Source organism: Anarhichas minor, unplaced genomic scaffold, assembly GCF_050575085.1.
Source record: "Anarhichas minor isolate MPS153535 unplaced genomic scaffold, ASM5057508v1 ptg000083l, whole genome shotgun sequence".
NCBI classification, from domain to species: domain Eukaryota; kingdom Metazoa; phylum Chordata; class Actinopteri; order Perciformes; family Anarhichadidae; genus Anarhichas; species Anarhichas minor.
In genome coordinates, this window is record NW_027466529.1 from 204,914 (window position 1) to 221,502 (window position 16,589).

The window sequence follows — 16,589 nt, forward strand, 5'->3', positions numbered from 1 at the left end:
AGAAAGCCACTCTACATTATCTCACTGATGCGTGCCTTGTGTGACAAACAGCAACAGATATCCCTCAGAATGGACCACACGTCGACAGTCTGTGGCTTAGTGGAGCGCTGAGGTCTCTGACCTGACAGGACAGAGGCTCTTATCTTGTCTCCGGTCGAGTGATGGAGCATTTTGTTCTATTGATCTTCGTCGCGTTTCATCCACATCCTTTAAATGGTCCGCAGCAGCTTCAAATGCAAGACTCCGGGCATCGTCTCTTGGGTCAAAGGGCGTCCCGGGCTCCTGCAGACGTTAATTGGGATGTGCTACCTCTGTTAAGCCGCGTGTGTTTCCATAAGTCACTGTTTACCTCTTAAAGAGATCAGGATGTGGAGCGCAGAAGGAGGAGGATGTTTGCACAAGACGGAACTGGAGAAGGCTGCCTGTGGTCCGCTTGTTAGCTTAGATGCGAGGACGGTGTTGTGTCAATCAGATCTGCAGTTCTGTGGACTTGCATTGAATCCTTTATGATTTCTACTTTGTGAAATATTTGAACATGACATTACTTATGTACATAATGTAGCAATAGGGCTGGGTGATTTGACAATACTGTACATCCTGAGATGATAGAGGTTTGTCTACCATCAGAGATTTGTCCACACTGTTTGTAATGAAGCCATTGTGAGCAATGTTGCAAATCAACAAGGACACTCTGACCCCTCGCTGAGCTGACTGTCACTCGGAGGGAGAAAGTGAGTTCCTGTCTATCTGACCCCCCCCCCCCCCATTCGGGACCCCCACAAAGTACCACAGGTCTGGAAACGCTCTGCTCGATGAAAGGACAGAAGGAAGGAAGTCCTCTTAAAGCAGCTGCTGCTGCGTCATGAGCCGCTGGATGTTCCACCACTGCCAGGTTTAGAGGTCCGTCGCTTTGGTTGACTCATCAGAAGCCCGCTGATGTCAAGCCAGCGTGCATATTGTAGTCTGCAGCCAGTAGGTCCTTAAAAGGAGTCTGTAGATGCTAACGGCGTGTTGTTAACTGTTTCAGGGTCGTGCCCCACAGCAAGCGCTTACTGTAAGGAAATCAGCCTGGATGATGAATGACAATTTCCACGTTCTCTCTTTCAAACGGTGTCCTCTACTCAGTGAGGTCGTGTGACGATTAGCGTGTTGTTGAGTCAGACAGACGTTGTAAAACCATTAAGACACCACGGAGGTTAGTAGGTTACTGTTTTCCCATTTTCTAAACGCAGGTGATTAATATAATGGTTTCTATCACCATTCCCCTTCCTTCCTACAGAACATTTCTTTTAGCTTGGCTTTACGCGGATCAGATTTAAAAGGACTAACGGCAAAGCCACTGGTTGATGTGGTGTGTGTGTGTGTGTATGACTTACAAATATGGCCCTATAGTCCGTTTGCTTTGGTGATTTCTCACAGCTCCGGATTAAAGACTTACTTTCTTCTTGTAGCTCGCAGGTCGGACGTAGGCCAGTGTAGCGGACGCATGCCTGGGACCAGCGAAGGCTGTGCACATGTAGCCAGTCTGCTGACCCTATAGCAGAACCGCTGGGTCTAACCTGACTCGCATGCAGTTATTGTTTTAAAGTTTAGCAACGTCTAACGGTTGTTCCAGTGTGGCTGTAAAGCTGTGTCGTAGAAAACCCCAGCTCGTGCAATCAGCTGACTCATGGATTGCGTCTTGTACGTGATATCGTGTCTCCCATCGTTCCAATTTAAAGCTGATCCAGATTATTGCAGGTTAATGGTCTTCTTAAATGGAACTTGACTCATGCTTCCCAGCAGTGACATACGTCTTTAAACAGGGCGCTGCCTTCTGAAAGAGAAGAGATATCACTCAGCCCTTCAGCTTCCCTCAGCTCTACAGATGTTTTCAGTGAATTCTTCTTTTTGACATTTGTTGCTCGACCACACAAACCTTCCACTCCATACATCAGCGTAAAGGTAATATCTAAATGTATTCATCTGGCCTTGCAAACAGGGGGGGGGCACTGACAAAGACCTTTGTAACTCAAATACAACCTTTGGTCACGTGACTTTGTCATATTTGTATTAGCTATGTTTGCGTGTGCTGACTGCTGACAGTTTTCTTTTTTTCTCCGGCCCTCTGCACTTAAGCTTGATGTCATCGTTCTATTCTTCTCAGGCGTTTGTTTAATATGAAAGTGAATATTTCACCGGTGGAGTCAGTGTCAGTCTGGCTCTGCTCCCTATGCTGGTATTTTAGGGCTCTCCTCGACCAAATTCCTTCTTAGGCGACTAACACCCGTACAATTTCGTCGGCTGATGGATTAGCAGATCGGAGTTTCTCGTCAAAGAATCGCACAAAAGCACCACTTTAAATCGTGTGTTTATCAGATATGTGTTCATAAGTTTATGGAAAAAAGTCATTCAATGTGACTTTTCAATGTGATGTAAAACATGACTTGAGAGCAAAACAACAGGTTAGTTGACTGACTGACCAGAGGGGGCAGCCCCATGAATAACCCATGTCTCTGCACTAAACCCCCACAGGTGTTACCAAGTGTCAGGCTGGTGTAGCTACTCCAGATCTTCTTCTGACACAACGTTATATTCTAAAAACTACATAACAGCTTGTCCTGTTTTCAGCTATCAGGCTTCAGGAAGCATGGACCAGCTGCTCGGCCTATAGCCGTGAACCCTCCTCTCATGTCAGGCCCTTTCACTCCAGCAAACCGTCCATCCCTCTAGAGACCACATCGTATTTCACATTCACTCTCTCTCTCTCTGTGTGTGTGTGTGTGTGTGTGTGTGTTTGTCTGTCCCGGGGCCTGATGGAGAAACAAGCCCTCTAAATGTTCCTTCCCAGGAGAAAGTAAACAAACCTACACGGGCCTCGTCTCTCTTGGTCTTTTCTTTCATCACAGTGGGGCTGGATATCTGACGGAGGGTTGCCGGCGTCGACCGATTCTTATCCCTGTAATATTAGTGTGGGTGGTAACTGGAGGACCTGTGTTTGGGGCCCCCATGAGGCCATACCTGCTTAATTATACAGAAAGATGCTTAGCTTACACCTGCTTCATGCAGCAGCTGTCTCAACTACAAACACAACCAGAGTTAGTGTAGTATTTAAAGGAACAGTTCAATATATTGGGCCCAGTATTTCTGTGCAGTGTCTCAGATGGGGAGGTGTTAGCTTTGGCCTCTTTACAGGCACAATTATATTCATACACTTTAGAAAATCTTTGCAGATTTAATGTAAGGAAATATAAAATTAGGCGTGACATATAAAAAAAAAAATAGAAAAAGAAATGTAGCCCTGATTTCATCCATTTACCTCAACTTTTGCTCTTGGTTCTACGACAGCAACAAGGATTTCCTGCGGGCGTTTATTAAAGCTTAATACTTCCCAGCGTAACTTCTCACATTGGACTTAATTCTGCCTCTGGTGTATCTGCTCCACCTCGTTTCTAGTTAACCCCCCCCCCCCCCCCCCCCCCCCTCATTCTGTTTACTTACTGAAACACCATTTATAGCCAAGCACTTGTCATCTAGATGCTTTAAATGTAATCTGTGCTGCACCTGATTTGCTTCTTGCAGTACGTGAGTCGGGGGATTAAAGTGTAAAGGAATATGGGTTCTCTTCTGTGCAGCTATCGGCTTCGTGGCTCTGTGTCGGGTGTTCAGTTGCCTTCCTCCCGGATCGGCCTGCGGGTCAGGAAGCCCGACTTTCCTCACGAGTCCTGGGTGTGCTGAACTGTTTAGTGGCACTGGCACGATTGCGCGTTTGACGCGCATACGTGTGCAACTATTTTGCTCCTTGACTTTGGGACACATTTACAAGTTTTCTTGGTGGGTACGACTTATAGATGGGGAGATGCACTTTATGTCAAAAGACATACTATATGCTCTTCGTATAATTGCTGAGCTAAGCAACTAAAACAGTGAAGCTCAGAGTCGAATGCAGCAGTAATGTAACAGTGAGGCGAGTGTGCACTCACTCGCTGAACCTCATACCAGCGAGGATAGCCGATATTTGTATACCTTGCTCTCCACAGTCCTCAGTTTACAGTCGGCCTATTAGGTGTCCTGCTCTCCACTCTAGTAGGCGACTGAGTGAGAGCAGAACCTGGTTCTTAACTGCAACTGGAGCCCTCTGGGTTGCCTGCTCCCTGCGGCTGCTGACATCGTGGTGGTGTTGGCGAGTCATTGTCGATGAAGGAACAGTCTGAGCCGGTCCCCCCCCCCCCCCCCCCCCCCAATGTTTTAGCAATCCCTCCACATCCCTGCAGCTTGTTTACCATCTGAACTGCTCCCAGCCGCCGCCGCCGCACCCATACGCCGAGATTAGAGAAATCAAGCCACCATCTCCAGTCTTTATAATGTGTTGTTCTTCAGTAGAATATGTTCTTTCTTACTCCGCTTATTTGGATTCACCGAATATTGCAGCTTTTTCTGCTCTTTCTATGTCGTCTGCATGTCGTCAACAGGTCACACTTTATCTGTGTGTATAATTTCTGAAATAAAAAAAAGAGACGTACGTTCACTTACCACAATTTCTCGCCTTGTGACAAATATCAGAGGACAAACCTCTCCTGTAAAACAACTATTCATAGTATCATCATTCACCCTCTCAGTTCAGTCAACCCTGGCACATAAACACACAATGTCAGTAGCGGGGATGTCAGTTTATTTCTCAATCTTTCTTCGCTAGCGTCCAGCCTGCCTGTTGTTACATTCAGCAGCCATCCACACACACACACACACACACACACACACACACACACACACACACACACACACACACACACACACACACACACTGAGCTGAGCCGCTTGGAAGTTTAACTATTAGCTTTGTAATTAATACGGGGAAGAAAGGAGAGCTACAGATTTGTACTGTAGTTTCCCATGGCCTGCCAGAATAAGAAACATACCATTGGTTAGGCCTTTGTGTATTAAACGTGTGGTGTAGTTATGAGGCCTTCGAAGGTTAGTTTTTATATCTTGGCCCGGCTGTTTATATTCCTGTCCGTCATCCTTCACGTCTGAACACACGGAGAGACGAAGGAATCAATTTGAGATGAAGAATTCTATCTCGTGTTTGATATTAAGTGTACGACGGGCCTGATTTTTATCCAACTTTTGATCAACATTCTCAGGACCTGTGGCCAGTCAGACTTATCCTCTTCCTCTCTCCTGCATGCCTCCATTCCACAACGGTCACGACTCAGTCTTGGAGACTGGTGTGTGTTGACTGTGTTTGCCTACAGGTCTCAGATTACACCTCCTAGTTCACAGGCAAAGATGGATCTGAGTATATGAGTATCCACATTCATGCCTCCATCTCACTACGTACATACTCTGGTTGTGAAACATGCAAATCAAGAACAGATAACCAAATGTTAAAATCCACAAGGATTTCTTTTTTTTTTTTTTTACGAGCAGTGCTATTGATAGCTGTGCTTTCTGGCGTTTTTTGCATTCCCCCCCCCCCCTCCAACCCCTTCTTGTGGTTCACTGTGTTTACGGCTGCATAGCTGCGGAGCCTGAGAAGTGGAATTGGGATTGTAGAGGTTACCCAAATCAAATAGCTGCGGCAAGTTCTGGCAGGCAGCTCTAATCGACCGTGTTCGACACCCATAAGCAAGCGGTCTGGGCACAGGCTCAGACTCTGTAGCTCTCACTGATATGAAGTTCATAAGAAAAGACACTTTGCCGTCTCAGAGATTTGGTGTTTGTTTATTTTATTGGCTTTTGCTATTTTGAGCTTTGAAACCAATCAATTTGAAATCCACTGTCATGGTTGGATTGGGTCTAATACAGGCTACAGAGGTGTATTGGGGCTCAGATTCAGTGAAGCCTTCACTCTCTTTTCTTTTTTGAGTTGAGAAAATGAAAATGACTCAAACATGAGTTTATGGTCTCAATCGCGTCTCAATTGCTTGTTTCAAGTCTTCTTCAATACAGCGTGATGTTCATTTAGCAAATTATGGTTCCCTTTAGAGTTGGATACGCGATAAAGCAGGGTATGCTTTAGGGCGGGGCTACCTTGCTATTGACACGTCGCTACAACGGCGTTATGTTTTTCTTCTCCTGAACTTTAACTTTTTAACGGTGGGTTTTCAGTTCATGAAAGTTAATTGTAACATTTAATGGCGCCAAAAAATGTTTGTTGTTTTTTTTTCATCCTCTTGTGTCACTTGTGGTTGGAAAAACAAAGAGGGCGGCGGCCAAAATCCAAGATGGCGACGGTCAAAATGTCAAACTCGAGCATTCAAAACCGTATAGTCCACAAACCAATGGGTGATGTCACAGTGACTACGTCCACTTCTTCTGTCCCACTGTCAAATCATCGCGTGTTTGAGGGCTCTCTGGCAGACATTATGAGCCCTTTATGAACCCTTTCTGTAAGTCAAGCATTAGATGCAGACTTTGCCCAAGGGAATTACCCACAATTCATTGCAATGTGACGTTAAACACGAGGTAACCAGTGGAAGCATGGAGACGTAAACAAAGAGGACGGATGTGTGTTCGGCTTGGTGTAAGAAACATTAAGGATTAAGAGATGGAACATAAAAACACATGAAATCAAGGATATTTATTTATTTATTCATCAAATATTTCATGCTGTTATTGAAGCAAAGTGCTGTCCCGTTCATATTTCCACCATTTCGAGCCCTCACAGTCTCTCACACTCGACCGTTTACCAGGTGACGTCAGTAAGTCCCTGAGGGTTCAGGGTTTAAGACCTTAGGGGGGACGTTGAGATTGGGCCGGAGACTGGGACCAGTATTAGTCTTGGAGTACGACCTCTGACCTGCAATCCCTTTATCCTTTTTAGATTACAAAATTCAAGACAGTCAAGCTGAGCTGTTCAGCTTCCTCTGCTATGATGCACTGCACACGGGAGCGCATACCATCCATTAACTATGTGTTCACAGACACCTGGAAGGTTCTCGCTTTTGAGGGGGTGGTGGTACCTCTCTTGGTAGAGGAAAAGGGCATTACGTCAACTGCATAAAGAGGATGCATCCGAAGGGAAGCACACAATCAGCAGTTTGTCAGGAAAAGAGAGAAGATGGTGCACGGCACCAGCGGTGAGGTCGGCGCAAACGGAGGAGGCTGCATGCGCACGTTGTCCTCTTGAGGCCCAGAGCATCACCGTCGTGATGGATTTGACCGCGAACATGATGTTTTTTTTTTTTTTTCACTGCACTGAGCATTAAATGTGTCCGTCTGTGTTAAAGAGCCATTAAGGAACAACAACATGGAAATCATATGTTTATCGACTCAGCGGCTGATTTGTTGCCGGAGTCGGGGAAAGTCTGCATCGGTTGTGGCAGCCTGATACTGTCGGGAGCAGAAGTGACTCAAAAGCCAGATGGTTCGGGAGACGGCCTCCGTCGCCTCCGTCAGAAGCAAGTCGAGTTTCAGTCAACAAATGTTTGTGTGCTCTTTGAGCTCTGTCTGACTGTCTGTGCTCCTGTAGGCTGAACAACAGAACTAAGCTCAGGGGTCTGCATCGAGGCATAATGAATATATATATGGACAATAACAGACATCAAAGGACGTAACGCAGCTATTCATTCACCTTGTTGACTTAAGCTTCATGCGTATAATCTTTCTGTTGACACGCAGCGATCGTGTTTGGAGTGCCGATCCATTTTCGCTGTCATTTCAGGTAGTTATGTTTGTACTAGTGTTTGATCTCCACGCTGCTGTTTATAGACGTGAATATGGATAATAGTTCCCCGACTCGGCCCGCGGCGTTTGACCCGAGGGCTCGGAAATTCATTTCTTTTGTTTACAGCGACGGTTTACAGGCAAGACACCGTAAAGAGGAGCGTCCCTGACAAAGCTTCAGTCCTTTTGAAACATGAATAAAAGAAATACACTTGAAGACATTAAAGTCTGATGCTTTTAAGTGCGTGGGAAAACATCCCAATTCTGTCAATGGACTTGTTTTCGTGCCTCATGCTTCCACCTTTGTTGTTATGCACAGCTGTGCACAGGGCAGACACACACACACACACACACACATGCTCTCAAACTCCTTTGATGAGGAAATTGTAGTTGGAGGCGTCACTGTGTCACTAAAGTACCGAATCAATGTGTGACTATAGGATTACTGTATGTGGTTCAGACTGTATATAATAATTGCGTTACTCTCATATTCATAACATAACGTTTGCTTTTTGGAGTTTAAATATATCAGAATAGACATACTTGCAAATGTAAAGGACATATAGCATGAGGACACTGATGTCAGACAGACATTTGGATTCATCATGTTTTTGTTAGATGTTTGAGTACAAAACGTTTACGGCTGCAAGTAATGATTATTTTCAATAATTTTTTTTCATTTCATTTATAGATGTCAGGTTTTTTGAAACTTTCAACCTACCCAGACATAAAAAAGTAAAACTAAAAATTACTTTTTATTCTAACAATAATAATAAAATGAAACGTGTGGAAAAAGGGGCTTGGTTAGTTGTTACCACTCAATAACTGGACACCTAGAACAAAAGTGTGCATATATATACATATATATATATATATATATATATATATATATATATATATATATCTCTTCTTAAACATGAGCCCAGCATTTCTCCGTGTTTTCACTTGCATGATGTCGGCTGTGAACTCCTTGTTAGCCTCACAGTCTGTCTGCAGGCAGCCCATGAATAGAGACCACACCTGCTGCTGCATTTCTCTGTAATTAGCATTATAGTCAAACCATAAGGCAGCCCATGCCATCCCCAGTGAGTTGCCATAATGAGTGCGAAAGGGATGTGAAGGTGATGATTACCTGTTAGGAATAAAGACAAAGCGGCAGTTGTCTTAAGGTAAACAGGAAGAAATAAAAGACATAAAACACTCCGATCCAGCTATTATTACAGGGCTTTAGACCCGGTGGATAAGGTGTGGTCTGCGACAAGTTTGATGGACTAAATGTTCAGCTGGTACATCCGTTATTGTGAAGACCTCCACTGCTCTCATTGCATCCTGCACTCTCTCCTGATGGAGGAGAGGAGGAGACAGGTTGGGATGTTACTTCCATCTCCAGGGTGTCCTCTCTGTCTCTCAGTCACCAGTGAGCCGGGGACCGACTGAGGACACGACACTATTTCAGGGCACACGCTGACACAGACACAAGTGTTACGGTCAGCCCAGTTATTTAGTGCCGCTATGGCGGCTAAGCAGTTAACTTAACTTGTTTACCTCAAAGCTTCTGTGGCCGTGTCTGCAGTAAGAGAGCGCCACACTCGTCTGGCTGTCCTTGCTTTTCTGTTCTCTGTTATATTGAAAGAGAAAATGACATGTTTGAACAACATGTTATTACCAATTCTCTCTGTCTGTGGTTTAAAGGCTGGGATGAAAATGTAATCAGATGCAGGCAAAATAAACAAAAAAAAAGAATAATGTGGCATCCCAGATTTGTTTCTCCCCAACAGTGAACAAACTTGCAAAAAACGACAACAAAGCAAAACAGCCCCTATAATATTAATGAACATACTTATTTATCCAGGCTTGGAAATCCATTCTTATGCATTGTCTGTTTGGTAGTAACAGCATTCACTATGCGTATAAGCAGTGATGTCAAACGTGTAGCCCAGTGGCCTGATCTCTGGCTCTATTTTTAGATTAGAGGATGATATAATGCTTCCAGTGAAAAGCAGAGGCATGCTGTGTGCGTGCGTGTGTGCACTCATTCCTGTGGGGGGGGGTGGATGCTGTGTATGTAAAGCTTTGCATACACGAGTGTGAATCCTGCGAATGTGAGAAATCCTGCAGCTCATCCTGATGTCGGGAGATTTTGAGTGCCTGCTGAGCCAAAGCGGCTTTGACTTTTCTTCTTTTTATCATCCACTTAAAATGGTTTTGTTGGAATTTTTAGTATTGTAGAAACACCGTTCTCTGCATTTACTGTTGAGTGAGCATATGGGTCTCTGCAGGAGCCTGCTATTATTCAAATTATAGGCCAGGTTTATTGTTGCCATTAAGCTGGGTCAGGGTGTAGCATGTTACAGCAGACCTGCCTGAGCTGCACTGTCTATTGACATCACACACACACACACACACACACACACACACACACACACACACACACACTCACACTCACACTGTCTCAGCATGTCAGCCAGTAGTTGCATTACCTTCAAAGAGCTGCTAGATGTTTACTGTTGGCCTTCTCCGGTATGTGCCATAAAGGTTATAGACGGAACCCTCTCATCTCCCCTGCTTGGCTTTTGATGCATTGCCATAAACTGTGTGTCCTTACAGTGAAATGGGAAGCCCACAGAGGGAATCACTTAGTTCCCCCTGCTATGAATTGGGCCTGAGAGACCGTCCTCCCGGGTTCCTGTTCTGTTTGATGTGTCTTCTTTTTAACTATGGCTTCACGAGGCTTCGAGTTTGAGACGACCTGCTTCTGCTCTGCCTCACAAAACGGTCTCAATGCGGATGAATTGCGATCCCTTCGCTTGCCTCCTGTCAGCAAGTTTAAAAACCATCAGCGGAGTCAAAGAGCTGAGTGTAAGAATTCAGAGCAGGCGTTTCAGACGTGTTCTGTCAGGCCTTCTGTGGCTGATGAGATCGGAATTTACATGGCTACTGAGACGCCTATTTTTGTGTAGAAAATAACCTTGAAACTGTCTTTCATCTCTGTTCGTTCGCAGCGGTTTATGACAGCCCCCTCCCCCCCCACCCCCCCACCACTCGCTGCACACTAAAGGAACTGCAAGCCTGACTGAATCTCAGTCTGAACCGCAATCAACCGCAGCATCTCGACTCCTTGTGGAGTTAAACAGAAACAGGCTTGAGATGCCTGATAACTGTTTTGAGTGGCGTTTATGTATTTGCGCTGCCTGTTTTCACACAGTCAATACTATTGACTAGAGAATTAAGGGTCATAGATTGAGTCATTTGTAGTGAACACCGGCTGTTTCGATGACACCCAATTGATCACCATTATGTTTAGTGATCACTGTTTATGTCAAACAGAGGGACCAGTGTTCAGACAGTATTTTGCATGTAAGCTACTAAACGGATACTATGCACACACACAACCACAGATCCCGGCTGCTGCAGCTGCAGATGGGCCTCACAGCTTGTTTCATAGAGGAAATGATGTAGCAGGTTCATCTAAATGCTTGTGTTGGAGGAGGCCGGATCGGGGCTGAAGGGTGCAGTGCCAGCACAAACAGGAAACTACTGCAGTGAGGAGTTGGCATCGTGTGAAAAGGAGGCCAGCTGACCTCTGTACCTGCCTCCCTTTCATCATGTGTTGCCACTGGGACTGGGACTACATTGGTCTTCATGAACCAGCTCAACATCCCGGACTGTGGAGTAAAAGCTCAAGCTTTTTCCAGAGAAAGTGGCTGACAGTGTGAATATTCATGCGTGTTCCTCTGGATTTCAGTAACTTTGAGTCTTGTCTTCACCTGAAACGTGTGTCTTCGTTATTGATCTGTTGATGATGTCTTACATTAATCTTTACTGTAAATGAAAATGTACAGATGGAAGTCTTGACTCTGACTTGACAGTTTACAGATCACGCACATACTGTGTAGTCTCGAAGGAGTCGTTTTTGGGAAACACATTTCCTTTCATGCAAATAGTTGGATGAGAAGATTGAAGCTGCAGCTAGCAGCCAGTTAGCTTAGCTTAGCTTAGCTTAGTGTAAATACCCTAAACGGGGAAACAGCTAGCCTGGCTCTCTCCAAAGGTAACAAAACCTGCCTACTAGCACCTCACAAAGCTCACAAATGAACGTGTTGTATCGTGTTTTAGTCCGCACAACAATTGAGATAATAACATGTTTATTAGTCAGCTCAAGTGGTGCTGGTAGGCAGATTACTTGTTTTTAGTCTTTTAAAATAAGCTAAGCTAACAGTCTGGATATTATAATACAAGAATGTGAACCAAAATGTCAAACTATACATTTCATATTTTGTCCCTTTTTCCTAATTGGCGCTATTTCTTGGGATATGTTGAATAGAACCTCTAACAAGTAAAACAAGTTTCTGCACCGTTGCCCTGGGGAGCTTAAGCAAACCGGAGCCACTACTTGGCTTAAAATGTGTTATCCATCAAACAGACTGGACCGAGCCGGGTTCTTCTCTGCAGTCACCATTACCACTTTTGTGCTAGCAAAGGTTTTGCATCATTTCTTTCATCCTCTTCTACCCCATTATCTTTCTTTTATACTCGCACTGACGCTGAGTAACGCTGACCTTTTTAAAGGCTGCTCATGCTGCTAAACAGTCAGAGACGTTCCTGTCACAACGGCCCAACAACATCAATGATCTTGCCCCCCCCCCCCTTTGGGGTGAAAATGCACACATAACTATGCAACACATACAGTTGCACTGCTGCAAGTCATAGCAGTTAAACGAGCAGCAAACGTCCCGCAGGAAGCTTTATGGATTCTTGAAACATTGTTCTATTGCCAAATCATTTTCTTTGAATGACGAGGATTGTGTGTTGTTTTGGGATGAACTGGCTATTTCCTGTGTCTGCGGTCTCGTTGGGAGCGATTTGTGCCACACAGACATATCTGCACACTTGTACCCCGAGTGTTTCCTGTTTGGCTTTCTGTGAGTTCAGTGCCCTTCCTGTGTCCGGCAGCCTCATTCCTAGACAGATATAAGGGGTTCTTTGAGGTCATGTTGCTGCAGAAGAATGACAGCGAGACCCTAAATGATCTGGTCTTCATCCTCAATTGCTACTTTGATTGCTTGTCCGACCAGCCGACATACATCTATGATTGTCTAGTTAGAGAAATTATGTGTCATCAAGAGGGCGCCAAAAGTGTTAGGCAATCTGAACGGTTTCTGTTGGATGGGATGGTGTTTATATCGATCTAGCATTTGAAAGCTGTAATCTTGTAAATCTGCTTTTCTGCATCGTCTTCTATGATTCACTAAGTTTTTTTTATTTCTCTCCCTCTTGCTGACAGAATGAAGATGCCTGAGGCTGGGAGTTAGAGCCCTCCACCAGAGAGAGCTTTTTCCAGGTCTGGGGCTGGACCCAGAGACCCCTGCCTTGTGGGGGGGGTGAAGGACCCTCACAGCCCTGTGTGAGTCTGGAATATGGGGGATGGAGGCGCCGGTGCAACTGGAGGAGATGGGGTGAACAAGTCCCATGTCCTGTTCGACAAGTTCGTCCAGGGGACCACATTTAAGGGCACGCTCAAGGCCTTCCAGGAGCTCTGTGACCACCTGGAAGTCAAGCCCTGCGGGTACAGGGTCTTCTATCACAAGCTCAAGTCCAAACTCAACTACTGGAAGGCCAAGGCGCTCTGGGCGAAGCTAGACAAGCGGGCCTACCAGAAGGAGTACAAGAAGGGCCGAGTCTGTGCCAACTCAAAGGTAAGCTTTGATCTTTACAAACTGTGTGGTTCATTCGAGGACGGCTTTGCTTCTAGAGGGCTTCAGTTCGGTGAGCGCTAGAATTTGATCCTCGATGTTAACGAATCATGTAATGTGATGCTGATATTTACCAGCAAGACCGGTGTGTGTGTGTGTGTGTGTGTGTGTGTGTGTGTGTGTGATGGCTTTATGTGAAAGGACACTGCAAGGACACTTTTTCACTTCAGTTCAGTCTGGGGAATTTGATTCGTCACCTGCTCTGGTTTCCAGTGTATAAAACCCCAAAATAGGTGTCTGTTGTGTTTTTTTCTGTTGAAAAGTTGATTTGATTGCTAGCGCAGCTTTGAACTGTGATTTACAGATAGTTTACCTAAGTCAACCAAATAATAGACGTAGCTTAGCTTAGCCTATGTAAGCTCAGCCTATGCAATGTCATCGTACCTTAGTTTATGTTATCTCAGCTTGTGATTTCTTATGTTGTCTTGTCGTAGTTTTAATAAGTAAAGCTAAAATACGCTAACACAGCCAAAAATAATTAGCGTTGTTAGCTTGTTTTAGCTTGACATGTCTCTTAAGTTAGCTTTGCTTATCAGCTGTCAACTATTGTCTTCATAGGCTTTTTGTTCTCATCATGCGTTGCATCCCGTTATTTAGTGGCTTACAACAAGTGTCACTAAGTGCGATCAACCTCAAAAAGAGCAACCCTCCCAAATACAGTTAGCTAGAAGCTAGTTAGTTCTTTTGCTAGCCTGGGCTTGTCGAGGTGCCCTCTGAATAGGTGGGTGAAAGATGGGCAGTGACTCTGCTGTCCTGACTTGGTTGTTCATGTGTACGGTTCACATCAGTCTTTTAGCTCCTCTGTTACATCTGTCTGCCTCTCTCTGTATTTAGTGTCTGATCATTGGTGCGGGACCATGCGGCTTACGCACAGCTATCGAGCTGGGTTTACTCGGGGCAAAAGTGGTGCTGCTGGAGAAGAGAGACGCCTTCTCGAGGAACAATGTGCTGCACCTCTGGCCCTTCACCATCCAGGACCTCAGGGGCCTCGGGGCCAAGAAGTTCTACGGAAAGTTCTGTGCTGGTGCTATCGATCATATCAGTGAGTACACTTGACATATTTGCTTGTAGGACAAGATTTGATGCGTTTGGAAGAGTTGGTTCAGATTTCCCTTCCTGACTTGTTGCAGGTATTCGTCAGCTTCAGTTGATTCTGCTCAAAGTGGCCCTCCTGGTGGGCATTGAGATCCATGTCAACGTAGAGTTCAAGGGTCTTATCGAGCCCCCAGAAGATCAAGAGACTGAAAGTAAGTGAGTCAAACTGCTGAAAGACAAGTCAAACAAATGAGTGGAAACAAAAACACGAGTTTCGTCCGTCAGAGGCTCTGTACTGGCTGCGATGATGCATTTCTGTCAGATTACACATGCTGTGTGTTTTCTCAGGGATAGGCTGGAGGGCCGAGGTCCACCCCAGGACACACCCTGTCAACGAGCTGGAGTTTGATGTCATCGTCGGAGCAGATGGAAGGAGAAACACACTACCAGGCAAGTCCTCGTGTACCAGCTGGGAGAGAGGCACGAGCAATGCAAGAGAAAGTACAAACGGCGCCGTTTGTTTTTTCTAAACCTACTTGGAGGCCACTCAGAAGGATTATGATCTCACTTGTGTTGCTGACCTCACTCCGTTCCTCGCGTATGAATGTGCACATCTGTGTTATGTGTGTGTGTTTGTTTTTGTCTGGCTGCTGCGTCCGAAGAGCATTTCTGACGGCTTCCCCAGCAGAGCAGAATAGGAATTGTTGAATTGGCTGTCTGTTTCCTCTACGAGTGTTGGGGCCTTGCACACACACACGGCCACACCCCTGTGGAGTAGAGTACCATGACCCCTCTCTGTACTACTGACTGCTGCATCAGGGAAGGGAAGCAGCAGGCTCCCTCTGGGATAACCATGAACTGCAATCACACAGAAAAAAAACACTATAAAAACTGTTTACGTTGTCATGATACAGAACATCTGGTTGCATTTATAGTGTACAGTGTGCATTTGCAGGCTTTGATATGTCGTAAAAGCAAACGTGAGCACTTGAGTGGTCGAGTTTACTCTCTGTTTTTGAATTTATGGAATCACCGTTTCAGGTCCTATGCCCGCTGATTCCTGACCTTGATGGCTGCTTCCTCATCCTCTTGTACTTACCCCCTCAGGGTTTCCGCGTAAGGAGTTCAGGGGCAAGCTTGCCATCGCCATCACCGCTAACTTCATCAACAGGAACACGTCGGCGGAGGCCAAGGTTGAGGAGATCAGCGGGGTGGCCTTCATCTTCAACCAGAAGTTCTTTCAAGACCTCAGAGAAGCCACAGGTCTGTCGCAGCTCTGTTCTACTGCATTGATGTAGGGACTTTATGTTGTTTTCTTCAGACGCAACACCTCAGAATACAGCATAAAATATGAAAAATGTTTTTTTCAACTACTTCATGGAATCAGCGATTCTTGTTTTTGTAAACAGGATAAATAATCTGTCCTTGGATCACTGTTCTGAATTTCTCAGCTCCTCCAATTAAAATGCTTAACTTTAGGTCTGATGCCAAGCCTGCCACGGTTTATTGCTGACACGACAATGTTCCCGGGGCTTTGGTTATGTGCTCTGAGTCGGGTAATTGCTCCTCATGACAGGACATGACAGCCAGCAGTGGCAATAAGGAAAACGATTGTTTGGTGTATAACAGTACGTCTTTCTCTTGGGTCTTTTTAAGGTGTTGACCTGGAAAACATCGTCTACTACAAGGATGACACGCACTACTTTGTGATGACTGCCAAAAAACAGAGCCTGTTGGAGAAAGGAGTCATTCTGCATGTGAGTGATCAAAGTCCAGATCTCAGTGTCTCTGTACGAGACATAAAGGCTGTACGCATGCACAGGCGGACAGAATCAGAAGTCTGTCCCTCTCTTGCCTTTTTTGTCAACAGTGTTCGGGCACAAACTGCCAACTCAAGCACACTTACTGAGTGTTTGCGTCCTCACTATACACAGTAGTTTCCTTTCCCTGGCCACTTTCCACAGGAAACAGGAAAGACCTTTTTTTCTGTCTTCATGTACAAACATAACTGAAGGTGGGCTCTGTTTGTGTGGTGGCTCTTTGGATTCTAAATTGCCCAAAAAAGTCTCTTTAAATGAGCGTTTTTTGCGGTCCTAGTCACAGTCACCGTTCTTCTGCTGATCATTTTAGACGTGCGTGCAAGTCCGTGATTGT

The 16,589-nt window shown here is 45.3% G+C and overlaps 1 protein-coding gene and 1 long non-coding RNA gene across 10 annotated transcripts in view; one reads left to right on the forward strand and one right to left on the reverse strand.

The window, feature by feature from the left end:
* Nucleotides 1-16,589, forward strand: part of mical3a (microtubule associated monooxygenase, calponin and LIM domain containing 3a) — a 57,074-nt gene that overhangs the window by 1,189 nt on the left and 39,296 nt on the right. For 8 of the 9 annotated variants that reach the window (XR_012949557.1, XR_012949556.1, XM_076081635.1 and 5 more), the window contains exons 2-7: nucleotides 12,932-13,343; nucleotides 14,235-14,442; nucleotides 14,531-14,647; nucleotides 14,784-14,885; nucleotides 15,543-15,698; nucleotides 16,092-16,192. Coding sequence is in view for 7 of the 9 variants with exons in the window: in XM_076081635.1 (XP_075937750.1) it covers nucleotides 13,065-13,343; nucleotides 14,235-14,442; nucleotides 14,531-14,647; nucleotides 14,784-14,885; nucleotides 15,543-15,698; nucleotides 16,092-16,192 (963 nt within the window). In the remaining 2 variants the exon portion in view is untranslated. Of the gene's footprint in view, nucleotides 1-12,931; nucleotides 13,344-14,234; nucleotides 14,443-14,530; nucleotides 14,648-14,783; nucleotides 14,886-15,542; nucleotides 15,699-15,914; nucleotides 15,992-16,091; nucleotides 16,193-16,589 lie in introns of all 9 variants that reach the window. The other variant, XM_076081639.1, reaches the window with a different exon arrangement.
* Nucleotides 8,522-10,654, reverse strand: LOC142938344 (uncharacterized). Its single transcript, XR_012949558.1, has 3 exons — nucleotides 10,128-10,654; nucleotides 9,193-9,265; nucleotides 8,522-9,111 (listed from the first exon to the last, which is right to left on the reverse strand). It is a non-coding gene; the product is annotated as an uncharacterized LOC142938344 (long non-coding RNA).